The sequence below is a fragment of the Triticum aestivum genome, chromosome 5A, assembly GCF_018294505.1.
Source record: "Triticum aestivum cultivar Chinese Spring chromosome 5A, IWGSC CS RefSeq v2.1, whole genome shotgun sequence".
NCBI classification, from domain to species: Eukaryota; Viridiplantae; Streptophyta; class Magnoliopsida; order Poales; family Poaceae; genus Triticum; species Triticum aestivum.
Genome location: NC_057806.1, coordinates 511,282,470 through 511,297,622, shown reverse-complemented (window position 1 = coordinate 511,297,622; position 15,153 = coordinate 511,282,470). Strand labels below are relative to the sequence as shown.

At 44.0% G+C, this 15,153-nt stretch overlaps 1 protein-coding gene across 1 annotated transcript; it reads right to left on the bottom strand.

Annotated features, from left to right (window-relative positions):
- Window positions 1-14,444: 14,444 nt before the first annotated feature.
- LOC123104413 (rhodocoxin) lies at window positions 14,445-15,153 on the bottom strand (the record flags this gene model as incomplete). The annotated part of the gene is given in 1 exon segment (XM_044526256.1): window positions 14,445-15,153. A coding segment is annotated over 1 exon segment (468 nt), but the record flags the coding sequence as incomplete, so codon positions are not given.

Here is a 15,153-nt window from a genome sequence, read left to right as displayed (position 1 = left end):
ACCGCCACTCATAAGGAAGACAATCTATAAATAAATCATGCTCCGACTTCATCACATAATGGTTCACCATACGTGCATGCTACGGGAATCACAAACTTTAACACAAGTATCTCTCAAATTCACAACTACTCACTAGCATGACTCAAATATTACCATCCTCATATCTCAAAACAATTATCAAGCATCAAACTTCTCATAGTATTCAATGCACTTTATATGAAAGTTTTTATTATATCCCTCTTGGATGCCCATCATATTAGGACTAAATTCATAACCAAAGCAAATTACCATGATGTTTAGGACTCTTAAAATAATTTAAGTGAAGCATGAGAGTTCATCTATTTCTTCAAAATAAAACCACCGTCGTGCTCTAAAAAGATATAAGTGAAGCACTAGAGCGAAAGACAAACTACTCCAAAAGATATAAGTGAAGATCAATGAGTAGTTGAATAATTATTTAACTATGTGAAGACTCTCTAACATTTAAGAATTTCAGATCTTGGTATTTTATTCAACCAGGAAGCAAAACAAATGAAAATAAAATGACGCTCCAAGCAAAACACATATCATGCGGCGAATAAAAATATAGCTCCAAGTAAAGTTATCGATGAACGAAGACGAAAGAGGGGATGCCTTCCGGGGCATCCCCAAGCTTAGGCTTTTGGTTGTCCTTGAATTTTACCTTGGGGTGCCTTGGGCATCCCCAATCTTAGGCTCTTGTCACTCCTTATTCCTTAGTCCATCGAATCTTTATCCAAAACTTGAAAACTTCACAACACAAAACTTAACAGAAGACTCGTAAGCTCCGTTAGCGAAAGAAAACAAAACACCACTTCAAGGTAATGTAATGAACTCATTCTTTATTTATATTGGTGTTAAACCTACTGTATTACAACTTCTCTATGGTTTATAAACTCTTTTACTAACCACAGATTCATTAAAATAAGCAAACAACACACAAAAAACAGAATATGTCAAAAACAGAACAGTCTGTAGTAATCTGTAACTAACGCAAACTTATGGAACCCCAGTAATTCTAAAATAAATTTCTGGACGTGAGGAATCTATCTATTAATCATCTGAAAAAAGAATTAACTAAATATCACTTTCCAAATAAAAATTACAACAATTCTCGTGAGCGCTAAAGTTTCGGTTTTTTTACAGCATGATCGCAAAGACTTTCCCCAAGTCTTCCCAAAGGTTCTACTTGGCACAAACACTAATTAAAACATAAAAACTCAATAATAACAGAGGCTATATAAATTATTTATTACTAAACAGGAGCAAAAAGCAAAGAACAAAAATAAAGTTGGGTTGCCTCCCAACAAGCGCTATCGTTTAACGCCCCTAACTAGACATGATGATTTCAATGACGCTCACATAAAAGATAAGAATTGAAACATAAAGAGAGCATCATGAAGAATATAACTAGTAAATTTAAGCCTAACCCACTTCTTATTCATAGGGATTTTGTGAGCAAACAACTTATGGGAACGAGAATCAACTTGCATAGGAAAGCAAAACAAGCATAACTTCAAGATTTTAAGCACATAGAGAGGAAACTTGATATTATTGCAATTCCTACAAGCATATATTCCTCTCTCATAATAATTTTCAGTAGAATCATGAAAGAATTCAACAATATAACCATCACATAAAGCATTATTTTCATGATTTACAAGCATAGAAAATTTACTACTCTCCACATAAGCAAAATTCTTCTCACCTATAGTAGTGGGAGCAAACTCAACGAAATAACTATCATGTGAGGCATAATCCAATTGAAAACTAAAATCATGATGACAAGTTTCATGGTTATCATTATTCTTTATAGCATACGTGTCATCACAATAATCATCATAGATAGCAACTTTGTTCTCATAATCAATTGGAACCTCTTCCGAAATAGTGGAATCATTACTAAATAAAGTCATGACCCCTCCAAATCCACTTTCATCAATATAATCATAATAAATAGGAGGCATGCTTTCATCATAATAAATTTGCTCATCAAAACATGGGGGACAAAAAGTATCATCTTCATCAAACATAGCTTCCCCAAGCTTGTGGCTTTGCATATCATTAGCATCATGGATATTCAAGGAATTCATACTAACAACATTGCAATCATGATCATCATTCAAATATTTACTGACAAACATTCTAATGCATTCTTCTTCTAGCACTTTGGCACAATTTTCCATTCCATCATACTCACGAAAGATATTAAAAAAATTAAGCGTATGAGGCAAACTCAATTCCATATTTTTTTGTAGTTTTATTTTACAAACTAAACTAGTGCTAAAACAAGAAACAAAAAGATTCGATTGCAAGATCTAAATATATACCTTCAAGCACTAACCTCCCCGGCAACGGCGCCAGAACAGAGCTTGATGTCTACTACACAACCTTCTTCTTGTAGATGTTATTGGGCCTCCAAGTGCAGAGGTTTGTAGGACAGTAGCAAATTTCCCTCAAGTGGATGACCTAAGGTTTATCAATCCGTAGGAGGCGTAGGATGAAGATGGTCTCTCTCAAGCAACCCTGCAACCAAATAACAAAGAGTCTCTTGTGTCCCCAACACACCCAATACAATGGTAAATTGTATAGGTGCACTAGTTCGGCGAAGAGATGGTGATACAAGTGGTATATGGATGGTAGATAATGGTTTTTGTAATCTGAAAATATGAAAACAGTAAGGTAACTAATGATAAAAGTGAGCACAAACGGTATTGCAATGCGTTGAAACAAGGCCTAGGGTTCATACTTTCACTAGTGCAAGTTCTCTCAACAATAATAACATAATTGGATCACATAACTATCCCTCAACATGCAACAAACAGTCACTCCAAAGTCACTAACAGCGTAGAACAAATGAAGAGATTATGGTAGGGTACGAAACCACCTCAAAGTTATCCTTTCTAATTGATCTATTCAAGAGTTCGTAGTAAAATATCATGAAGCTATTCTTTCCGTTCAATCTATCCTAGAGTTCGTGCTAGAATAACACCTTAAGACACAAATCAACCAAAACCCTAATGTCACCTAGATACTCCAATGTCACCTCAAGTATCCATGGGTATGATTATACGATATGCATCACACAATCTCAGATTCATCTATTCAAACCAACACAAAGTACTTCAAAGAGTGCCCCAAATTTTCTACCAGAGAGTCAAGACGAAAACGTGTGCCAACCCCTGTGCATAGGTTCATGGGCGGAACCCGCAAGTTGATCACCAAAACATACATCAAGTGGATCAATAGAATAACCCATTGTCACCACGGTTATCCCGCGCAAGACATACATCAAGTGTTCTCAAATCCTTAAAGACTCAATCCGACAAGAGAGTAGAGGGAGAGAAACATCATAAGATCCAACTATAATAGCAAAGCTCGCGATGCATCAAGATCGTACCACCTAAAGAACACGAGAGAGAGAGAGAGAGAGAGAGAGAGAGAGAGATCAAACACATAGCTATTGGTACATACCCTCAGCCCCGAGGGAGAACTACTCCCTCCTCGTCATGGAGAGCGCCGGGATGATGAAGATGGCCACCGGAGAGGGATTTCCCCCTCCAGCAGGGTGCCGAAACGGGTCTAGATTGGTTTTCGGTGGCTACGGAGGCTTCTGGCGGCGGAACTCCCGATCTATTCTGCTCCCCGATGGTTTTAGGGTATATTGGTATATATAGGAGGAAGAGGTACGTCGGGGGAGCCACGAGGGGCCCATGAGGGTGGAGGGCGCGCCTAGGGGGGTGGGCGCGCCCCCTGCCTCATGCCTTCCTCGTTGCTTCCCTTACGTACACCCCAAGTCTTCTGGATTGCTTTCGTTCCAAAAATAAGTTCCGTGAAGTTTCAGGTCAATTGGACTCCGTTTGATTTTTCTTTTCTGTGATACTCTAAAACAAGAAAAAAAACAGAAACTGGCACTGGGCTCTGGGTTAATAGGTTAGTCCCAAAAATAATATAAAAGTGCATAATAAAGCTCATAAACATCCAAAACAGATAATATAATAGCATGGAACAATGAAAAATTATAGATACGTTGGAAACGTATCATATTCTACTCTTTTCACATCTAAATATGGTTACATTTATAATCATGGTGCAAAAGGGTTACAGTTTTGTGGCCAACATTATGGGCATGTGTTTCTAGGAGCCATACATTTCCAAAAGTTTTGTATTAAATTGGGGTGTATCATACTTGTGCCAATTTTTGACGGGAAGTTCTTTCTATATTGGTTTCGCATTTCTTGTAGTCATCATGTTGTAAACCTTATTATGCAGAAGGGATGATGACACCAAAGGTGGTCTCAATAGTAGATAAGTATGTGAAAACTGGCTCAATTTTTATGGAAGTTGCCAATTCATCTTGCTCTGGAGATGGCGACCAATTCATTACTAAGAGGAAGAAATTGAGGGAGGCACTCCTCCGACACTGCGAGGTAAGAAACCTAAAGTTGAACTAATGTATCATAATTTTAAAATGCCACATGTACATGTGACACTTGTCAATGCAGGAGCTTGATGTGATCTGCTGTGAGGCCAATTGGATATTCCCAAGATACACAGTAGTACCTTTAGTATGAGATGGTATGTATAAACTCTTCGATCTTCTAGATACACAAGCATTAGGTTCTTGGGCCATGTAGGCATAACAATTAGGAATATCATATGAATGGGTCTTGCACTTCTGATTATCGTTCCTCGTTCACTTATACATACATAGTATGCTACGCTAACCATGCTTAGAACAAAAGAGTTTTCAAGGTGTCAGATAAGTAGGCAAGTTTGCTCTTTTGATGTCGTAATATAGCAATCCACATAGGCCACTTGTTTGTTCACCACATGTTATGCTCTGTTGAAGTGTTAGGTTTGCTTAACATTTAATGGGTATGGAAAACATTTGTGCACCCATGTAGGCTTTATCTCATATCAGATTAACTATGTCCCCAATTAGCAATAACCATAACTGATGTTTGATTGACCATCATATTCCCTCTCTGGTGCACTTCTTCACCGGTCCTTTTCCTATCTTTTCAGATATGTTCCACACTAGTGTGCGTCTGAGTTGCCCTTATTTTGAGATGACCATCAGTGGCGGTCCTTGTTCGAACCCACGCGAGGCGAGGTGCCCTGCAGCTGCCAATATGATATTGGAGCTTCACAAGGCCGAAGAGGAAGAACAGTAGGGTTCCTGATGCAGAATCACATTGTTAAAACTCCTAAATCCGGCAACCGCGGGTGGCTGGAACCTGTTGTTCAGTCAGTACAGCTTTGAACCAGACTTCTTGGAAAAATAATTGTGTTGGTACCTTTTCTAGCTATTTTACCTTCTGGAGTTTGACTCCTCATGTTGTTATCAGTATTATGGTTGTTTGTTAAGGTTGTGATAAACCCTAGACTGTTATTTGCAAATTCTAGCCTTTAGTACCAAACAAGTTGGGGTAGGCTAGAGGTGAAACCCATAAGATCTCACAACCAACTCATGGCTCTGGCACATGGATAGCAAGCTTCCACGCACCCCTGTCCATAGCTAGCTCTTTGGTGATACTCCAATCCTTCATGTATCTTTTAACGGACTCCTCCCATGTCAAATTCGGTCTACCCCGCCCTCTCTTGACATTCTCTGCACGCTTTAGCCGTACGCTATGCACTGGAGCTTCTGGAGACCTGCGCTGAATATGCCCAAACCATCTCAGACGATGTTGGACAAGCTTCTCTTCGATTGGTGCTACCCCAACTCTATCTCGTATATCATAATTCCAGACTCGATCCTTCCTCGTGTGGCCACACATCCATCTCAACATACGCATCTCCGCCACACCTAACTGTTGAACATGTCACCTTTAGTCGGCCAACACTCTGCACCATACAACATTGCGGGTAAAACCGTCATCCTGTAGAACTTGCCTTTTAGCTTTTGCGGCACTCTCTTGTCATAGAGAATGCCATAAGCTTGGTGCCACTTCATCCATCCAGCTTTGATTCGATGGTTCACATCTTCATCAATACTGTTGGAGTAAATGACCACGATAGACTCATCGGCCCCTATGGTATTTCAAGACATCGGGGCTAGCTGCGCCCCTCACACCTCCTGTACGAACGACCGGCTTCTTGGGCCGGCTGGTCTAGGGGGCTGGCTACTAGAAGACGGCAAGACATCAGAAGGCGGCCACGAGGGGGCCGACTCCTGGCAGGAGGCCCCTCGTGCCCTCAAAGTTTGCACCCACATAACCACGATGGGACGGGGCGTGGCTACAGTGTGACCTACCACCCCTGAATCCAGGGCTAAGCACGACTACTGTACGGGCGTACCAAGCGGACGCCCCTCACCGGGTGAGGTACTGTAGCCACGCTGCCCGTGACATCACATATGACATAGGGAGCTCCGCTCCCATGATGGGTGGTTGGTACGGTCTCCAGACGGCGGGTCCTACCTGTCCATGAGCCACCATAAGGCAGCAAACCCCTAGAAGGCGGAGGCGAGGGCTGGCCAGCTCCTAGCAGGCGACACACCCTCCCCTCAAAGTTTGTGCTCCATTAACCAGATGAGACGGGGTATGGCTATAGTGAGCGCCCGCCATGCGGTGGGACTGTAGCCATGCTCCCCCCCCCCCATGAAAAAGCCTCCATCATTAGTAGCAAGGCTACAGTGAAAAGCGACCAGCAAGACCCGCAAGCGGCGGGCTCGGCCTGTCGTCCGAGTACACAATAGCCGGCGGGCCCCAGCAACGATGGAGAAGCCGACGCCTAGAGACACTGACGGCCGGGTCCCACACCCGGCCGGATTACCATTGTACCCCTGGGGGTAGGCCTATATAAACCCCCCAGGCTTCCCCATGCAAGGGGTTCAGAACCCTAGAACTCATACACACACATAGAGAGAGAGGAGTAGAGCTAGCCTTGCTCTTCTTCCTCCTCTAGCCGAACAGCTCAAGGGGCAAACTTGTAGCTACTCTATTGATTATAGTCATCATGCGGAGACCCTGCAGAGCAAGACTAGGGGTGTTATCTCCATGGAGAGCCCCGAACCTGGGTAAGATTCGCAGGGGTATGTGGTCTCTCTCACTCCCGCTTCTAGAGCCCGGCGATGTACCCTTATCCCTCTCCATGATTAGCCACCCCCTGGCATATGTCGCTACACATCCCCGACAAATACCCTCATCCTCCTGCAGCATTGACCCTAAATATCGAAAGGTGTCCTTCTGAGGTACCACCTGGCCATCAAGGCTAACCTCCTCCTCACACCTAGTAGTATTGAAACCGCACATCATGTACTCGGTTTTAGTTCTACTAAGCCTAAACCCTTTTGATTCCAAGGTTTTTCTCCATAGCTCTAACTTCCTATTTACCGCCGTCCGACTATCGTCAACTAGCACCACATCATCCGCAAAGAGCATACACCATGGGATGTCTCCTTGTATATCCCTTTTGACCTCATTCATCGCCAATGCAAAAAAGATAAGGGCTCAAAGCTGACCCCTGATGCAGTCCTATCTTAATCAGGAAGTCATCAGTGTCGACATCACTTGTTCAAACACTTGTCACAACATTATCGTACATGTACTTGATGAGGGTAGTTTATTTTGCTGGGACTTTGTGTTTCTCCAAGGCCCACCACATGACATTCCGCGGTATCTTATCATAGGCCTTCTCCAAGTCAATGAACACCATATGCAAGTCCTTCTTTTGCTCCCTATATCTCTCCATAAGTTGTCATACCAAGAAAATGGCTTCCATGGTCGACCTCCCAGGAATGAAACCAAACTGATTTTTGGTCACGCTTGTCATTCTTCTTAAGCGTTGCTCAATGACTCTCTCCCATAGCTTCATTGTATGGCTCATCAGCTTAATTCCACGGTAATTAGTACAACTCTGAACATCCCCCTTGTTCTTGAAGATTGGTACTAATATACTCCGTCTCCATTCTTCTGGCATCGTGTTTGCCCAAAAATGAGGTTGAAAATCTTGGTTAGCCATACTATCGTTATGTCCCCGAGCCCTTTCCACACCTCAATGGGGATACAATCAGGGCCCATCGCCTTGCCTCCTTTCATCCTTTTTAAAGCCTCCTTGACCTCAGACTCCTGGATTCTCCGCACAAAACGCATGCTGGTCTCATCAAAGGAGTCATCCGGTTCAATGGTAGAACTCTCATTCTCCCCATTGAATAGCTTGTCGAAGTACTCCCGCCATCTATGTTTAATCTCCTCGTCCTTCACCAAGAGTTGGCCTGCTCCGTCCTTGATGCATTTTACTTGGCCAATATCCCTCGTCTTCCTCTCTCGGATCTTGGCCATCTTATAGATGTCCATTTTGCCTTCCTTCGTGCCTAACCGTTGGTAGAGGTCCTCATATGCCTAACCCCTTGCTTCACTAACAGCTCGCTTTGCGGCCTTCTTTGCCATCTTGTACTTCTCTATGTTGTCTGCACTCCTATCCAGGTATAGGAGTCTAAAGCAATCTTTCTTCTGTTTAATAGCCTTCTGGACATCATCGTTCCACCACCAGGTGTCCTTATCTTCTCTTCTCCTTCCCCTGGACACTCCAAACTCCTCCGAGGCCACCTTACGAATGCAAGTCGCCATCTTCATCCACACATTGTTCGCATCCCATCCTTCCTCCCAAGGGCCCTCCTTAATGACCCTCTCCTTGAACACATGAGCTACCTCCCCCTTGAGCTTCCAACACTTCGTTCTAGAGACGTTGGCATGCTTATCCCGTTGGACACGAATCTGAAAGCGGAAGTCAGCAACCACCACTTATGTTGGGGTACAACACTCTCTCCAGGTATCACCTTACAGTCTAGGCATGCACGCCTATCTTCTCTTCTCGAGAGGATGAAATCAATCTGGCTAGAGTGTTGGCCACTACTAAAAGTCACCAGATGTGATTCTCTCTTTCTATGAAGAGCTTAAGACATCTTCTCCTTCTTGATTCCTGATGCCATAGCCAAAGCCCCCACGCGCCCCTTCAAAACCCGTGTTAGATGTACCCACATGGCCATTGAGGTCTCCTCCTATTAAGAGCTTCTCACCAATCAGTACACTCCTAATCATGTCTTCCAGGCCTTCCTAGAAGTCCCTCTTGGTGTTCTCATTGTGGCCTACTTGCAGGGCATACACGCTGATAACATTGAGAACCAAGTCCTCAACTATCAGCTTGACCAGGATAATTCGGTCCCCACGTCTCTTGACGTCTACCACTCCATACTTGAGGCTCTTGTTGACCAAGATGCCTACGCTATTTCTATTTGCAGTTGTCCCCGTGTACCACAGCTTGAAGCCGGTATCCTCCATCTCCTTCATCTTTTGTCCTCTCCATTTGGTTTCTTGGACGCAAAAGGATATCAACACCTCTCCTCATCGTTGCATCAACTAGCTCCCAAAGCTTCCCTGTTAGTGACCCTACGTTTCAGCTACCTAAGCGAATCCTCCTAGGCTCGGCTAGCTTCCTTACCCTTTGCACTCGTCGAGTCAAATGCGAAGACCCTTGCTCATTTTCCACTACATTCGGGCGCCGATGTAGCGCGCCACTAAGGATGAGACGGCCCGATCCTCGTTCACTTGTCACCGTATCCGGATCAAGATACGGCACGCCACCTGGGGGTGACGGCATAGCCCTTGCCCATTTGCCACCACACCCGGGTTCCGATGTGGTGCGTCGCTGAGAGGGTTACGCCCCAACGAAAATCTTTTGGGTTTCATCTCCATAAGTGGCTAAGTTTTTACGTTGGCTCGCCAAGCCTATCACAACCCTCCTCCTATACCCGGGCTTGGGACCAGCTATATTGAGACAACATAGGCGGAGTTATTCTTATTATGTGAATGAACACAAATTTTTGTTACGTGAGTCAACACAATTTTTCTTTCATGTTGGATGATGATCTTCGTGGTGTATTTAGCTGTTGCTGCCATTATTTGGCCGCGGCCGGGCATTAGGTTTTGTTGCCAGTAGCATACCAAGAGAACAGCTGAGGTGCTTCTATGTTAAATAGGCATATGTGAGTAGATAGCTGATGATCTCTCAGACTACTCTCAAAACATGTCATTTCATCCGGCTTCTTCCTTTTCAGTACTACTAGTAAGTGTGCACGTGCAACGCACGTCTATTTGGACTAATAAGTGTGCAAGCGCGTCACGCGTCTATTTGGATTAACATATTATATTAAACTTAATACAAGACAATTTATTCATAAATTTGAAATTTCCCTATAAAGTACACGATCTCTTATTCCCAACTCGTACAAATAATTTGAAATATCATTTCTCCTTAATCAACATGTCTCCTATATTAAAAGACCATCCACTTTTTCCAATGTATAAAACTCAAAATTATTTAGAAGATTCATCATGATTCTCCATATGCACACATTTATGCATGTATAGTCACACATGAAAATGTCACTTAGGACAAGCTAAGGAACCGTTTCAGTGCCAACAAATTCCAGTCAAGATTACACAAGATCGTCATGAACATATACAGAGAGAAGTGACCTCTCTTTCTCCGAGATTGGTCGAACAACAAGTTTTTGTATATATCTATCTGACGCTACTACATATATACAATATAACATCTCTTACAATCCCTAACATCTAAAATCAATTTCAACTTCCACATGGCATTCTCCGTCTTTATGTATGACATGGTCAAGAAAGAATCCCGCCAATTCCTCTTGAATTGCTCGTATGCGATCATGTGGTATGAGTTCATTCCGCATCTGTCACATCTAATTTAAAGAAAAGGGTCAATACATATATATGAAAGAAACTCAACACAATTGATGGTAATAAAATAAAATTGCGAATATTGTTTATGTACTAAATGATATGAGAATTTACCATGACCACAAAATATCCTACATTCATCATCATCATAATCAACATGCAGTTTTTGCTTCTCTTGTATGTGGTCTAAGTTTTCTATCAGGAAAACATGTTAACTTAACTATAGATAAGGACGATATGAAAATGCTCATGTAAAATTACAATTGCCGTGTATCTGCTGGACAAACAAATACACTTATGCAAACTTCGGGTTTTTTAGTAAAATTTATACAAACTTTAGTTTTTTTCATTAAAACTTATGCAAACTTCTGGGTTTTTTCAGTGAAACGTAATTTCATTACTGCAAGTAAGGTGTTGGTTCAGCGAATTTGTCTGTGAATTCACTATGTAGTCGTGAGTTGGCCATGTAATAACCGGTAGTCAGTACTTCAAAAAACAGGGATGTCTGTTGCAGGTACGCGAAAATCAGTGAAAAAATAAAGAAAGAAAGAAAGAAAGAAAGAAAGAAGGCGAGCGTCTCTCTGTGCGCTCCAGCGCTCCTCTGTTTCTCATTGTCTCATCTCTAGTTCCTGTACTTCTAGATGTGTCACCACCGGCGAGGTAGCGATGACAGTAAAAAAACAACACTTGGTACGTACCTAATTAATGCATGCATGTGGTGCGTTCGCGTCAAGGCGAGCGTCTTCGTCGTTCAGGCATGTGAACGGCCGCGGCGACCGTGTCCTCTCACCAACTGGGCGGCATTGTCGACACAGCTGAGTCCGTCGTCCAGCTTTGAGGCGGCGGCCTCCATAAACCGGGATTAGATTTGGACGACGTCGTCCATGCGTGAGTACCGGACAAGCGTGTCCAATGGAGCAGCACGCGTCAGAGCTGAGGAAGTCGGCGGTGGCTTCGGGCGAGTGAGATGGGGCCGTGATTAGCTTCACCTGCTGCACAGTGGCCGATACCTGCGCCGCCCTGGGGACGACGATGGTTGGCGACCAGACGAATCTACATGCATGGCTGTGGGGGCAGATTTTTTGGCCCGCTTATACTCGTCCAAGATACTCAGCGTTGCCCCCACTTGAAGGACCTCGACAGTGGGTGGTTGTCAGCGTGGGTATTGTGGATGGAGCTGAAGTCGACGCGGATGCCGGTGGTTCTCGGAGAGCATGCCCAGGATGTGGACGAAGTCGTTGCAGTCAGTAGAAGAGTGACCTGGCCTCCAGGCAGAAGACGAAGGCGGCGACGGCACGTGTGTGTGTTCGGAGGAAGCCACAGCTCCTCGCGTGTCTCCCACTGTGGCTCACGTGGGTGGTGGGCTGGTGACGGCTGGCGACTCGCGATCGCGATTCCCTGATAGGAGACGATAGGATGCGCTCGTGATTAGTTTCCTAATAATTAGATGCGTTCATGATTAGTTATCTAATAGGATGCAGCCATGATTATTTTCCTAATAATTAGATGTGCCCATGATTAATTTCCTAATAGGATGGCTCGTAATTATTTTCCTAATAACAGGATGCGCGCGTGATTTTTTTTCCTAATAATAGGATGGGTTTGTGATTAGTTTTCTAAGAATTAGATGTGTCCGTGATTAGTTTCTTAATAGGATGTGTCCGTGATTATAGTTTCCTAATTGACCAGGCGTAGACTGTCATATTTTCCTCCGTGATGGAGTACGGTCAGTCAATGTAAATTGCTAAGTACACACAAAGAACAGATTAGGTTAAGGCTAGCCGTTAGATTGGGTTTAGTGGGACTAATCATATGGTGGTAATGTATCTGTGTACATTTTGTGAGGTGCATTTAGAGAAGATAATGTTTGCTCTTTTATAAGTAGTATAGAATAAACGACTCTGCAAAATCGGTACATTTGACAGATTGCAAGTCTCAACCAAAGCAATGCATGGTACACTTGACAGATTGCAAGTCTCAACCAAAGCAATGCATGGTGTACAACAACTCTAGCCATTTGGGATTCTGGGGTGAGGCAGGGACAGCTTACATCCATGTGAAATAAGCAATGCATGGAAATACACCAACTTAACCGTTTTGTTGTTCTGATGATGTGTGAACAATAACATCAGACAGGGACAATTACATCCTAGTGAAATTCTGGGGTAATAAACAGTGCTGCGCGGCATCAACTCTCATAACGGAACACGATGCTACGATTTTAGAAATTCTGAATGGCTCGGCCAAATTTGTTGCAACAGGTGCGACGCAATATTACAAAGTTTTCCTGACTTGGCATTTCTTACAGAAACATGCACACAGGAAATGCCGGTCCTGTTCGCTGGCACTTAGGATATTGTGGATATGTTCTCGAAATCTGATTTACACATGCGAAGCTTTGTCACTTTTGAATTTAACCGTGAGTTGCTTTCAAAAAAAATTGGACTTCTAAACTACCATTCTTCTAATGCAAATATGAGCTTTGCATCCGCCCACATCCTAGATCATGTCCAAAAAATACTTAGGGAACTCTCATCACGCCAGTTCTAGGTTGTAGCCACATTTGCACTGGTAATAGCTAAAAACACACTTCAGCACAAGTGTAGATGGGGTAAACTGCATTTTTTTCATACAGTAAAAAGCATTTCTAGGATGTTGATTGATATATATGCTGTAATTCAGAATGGGCAGCAGTTTTCACGGCATCACCACAAACTATACAAGCATAGTATTCAGTATGAGAAAGAAATGCAGGGAGGATATGATGTGAAACAACCAACAATTCATCAAATGTACAAAGCAAAAGAAACAACAAATTGAGGTAATGGAAAGGGATTCCAGACAAACAATTCTCAGGCTGACGATCTAACCAAAATCATGCAATGTCCAGACCAAGCTATTGTTTCAGATTTAACGACTCAGAGGTAGACATACTTCCATGGGGAACATAAATGTGGCCAAAGCACGATCCTGAGAATCGTTGTCAACGACAACATCTGGGAGATGGCAATCAAGTGCCATAGGCTAGTTCTTTCACCAACATTTGCTTTGATCAAGTTAGTTATGCAACATGATTCTGAATGGCTCACTGAAATTGATTGAAACAGGTGCACCACAATATTACAAAGTTTTCCTGGCCTAGTCTATTTGTGCTCCTTGAAGCAGCACATTCTTACAGGTATATGCACATTATTACAAAGTTTTCCTGGCCTAGTCTTATTCGCTGGCATTAGGCTACTGTGGATATATTCTCCAAACCAGATTTACGCGTGCAAAGCTTGTCAATTTTGAATTGATTCTTGAATTGCTTTTGAAGCATTTTGGTTCCAACCAATGGTAATCAGACTACAAATGTAACAGCACCGAATTGTTTTGGTCTTCTAAACTGCCATCCTTCTAACGCAAATGTGATCTTGCATCTGCTCAAACCCAAGATCAAGATCGAAACTACCTACACTCTCGTCATATTAGTTCTAAGTTATAGCCACATTTGCACTGGCGGTAGCTAAGAACATGATTCAGGACATGTGCATATGGAGTCAGACTACATTTTTCAGACAGAAAAGCATTTCTGGGTGTTGATTGCTATATGCAATAATACAGAATGGGCAGCAGTTCTCATTGAACTATGGAAGCACTAAAAATTCAGTACGAGGAAGAAATGGAGTGCAGAGAGGACATGCTGAGCTGCAACCAATAATACATCAAATGTACAAAGCAAAACAAACAACAAACTGACGTAAATGGCAAGGGATTCCACATTACATCATCCACATTCAAACAAAATAAAAGTTTCAGAAACAGCTCTAAGTTTTGCCCATCAAATTCATTATTCTTTCATCAAATCCGTACCATGAAAGCACCGGAAGGGGCGAGGAAGGAAGGCTCGCGGGTCGGCATGTCGAAGCGCCGCACAATTTCGCCTCGCCTCGCGCCATGGAAGGGGGCCGCATTACGGGATGTCCCAGGGCTTGGGCTCGGGGAGGGCGACGACCATCCCCTGGTGCTCCTTGCCGAGCACGACCTGGCAGCCGAGGCGGGCGTGCTTGTTGAGCTCCCGGTTGCGGGAGGCGCGCGTGAGGACGTAGCGCTCCTCGTAGGAGGCCGCGGGCATCTTCTCGAGCCACTCCTGCGCGATGTGGACCTCGCACTCGGCGGAGCAGGCGTCGATGTCGTCGAGGCGGTGGGAGGCCGCCTCGATGAGCCCCGCGTTGACGAGCGCGCGGAGGAGGGTCTGGCCGGCCAGGCCGACCACCTCGCGGCGCCCGCCGTCGAGGTCGATGGCGAGGACGCGCACGATGCGGTCGGCGACCTTGGCGGACGCGGCGGCCGGGGCGGGGGCCGCGGCGGCGGGGGAGACGGCGCAGAAGGGGCGGGCGAGCGCGGGGGCGAGGTGGAGCGGGAGCCGGCGCAGGGCGCG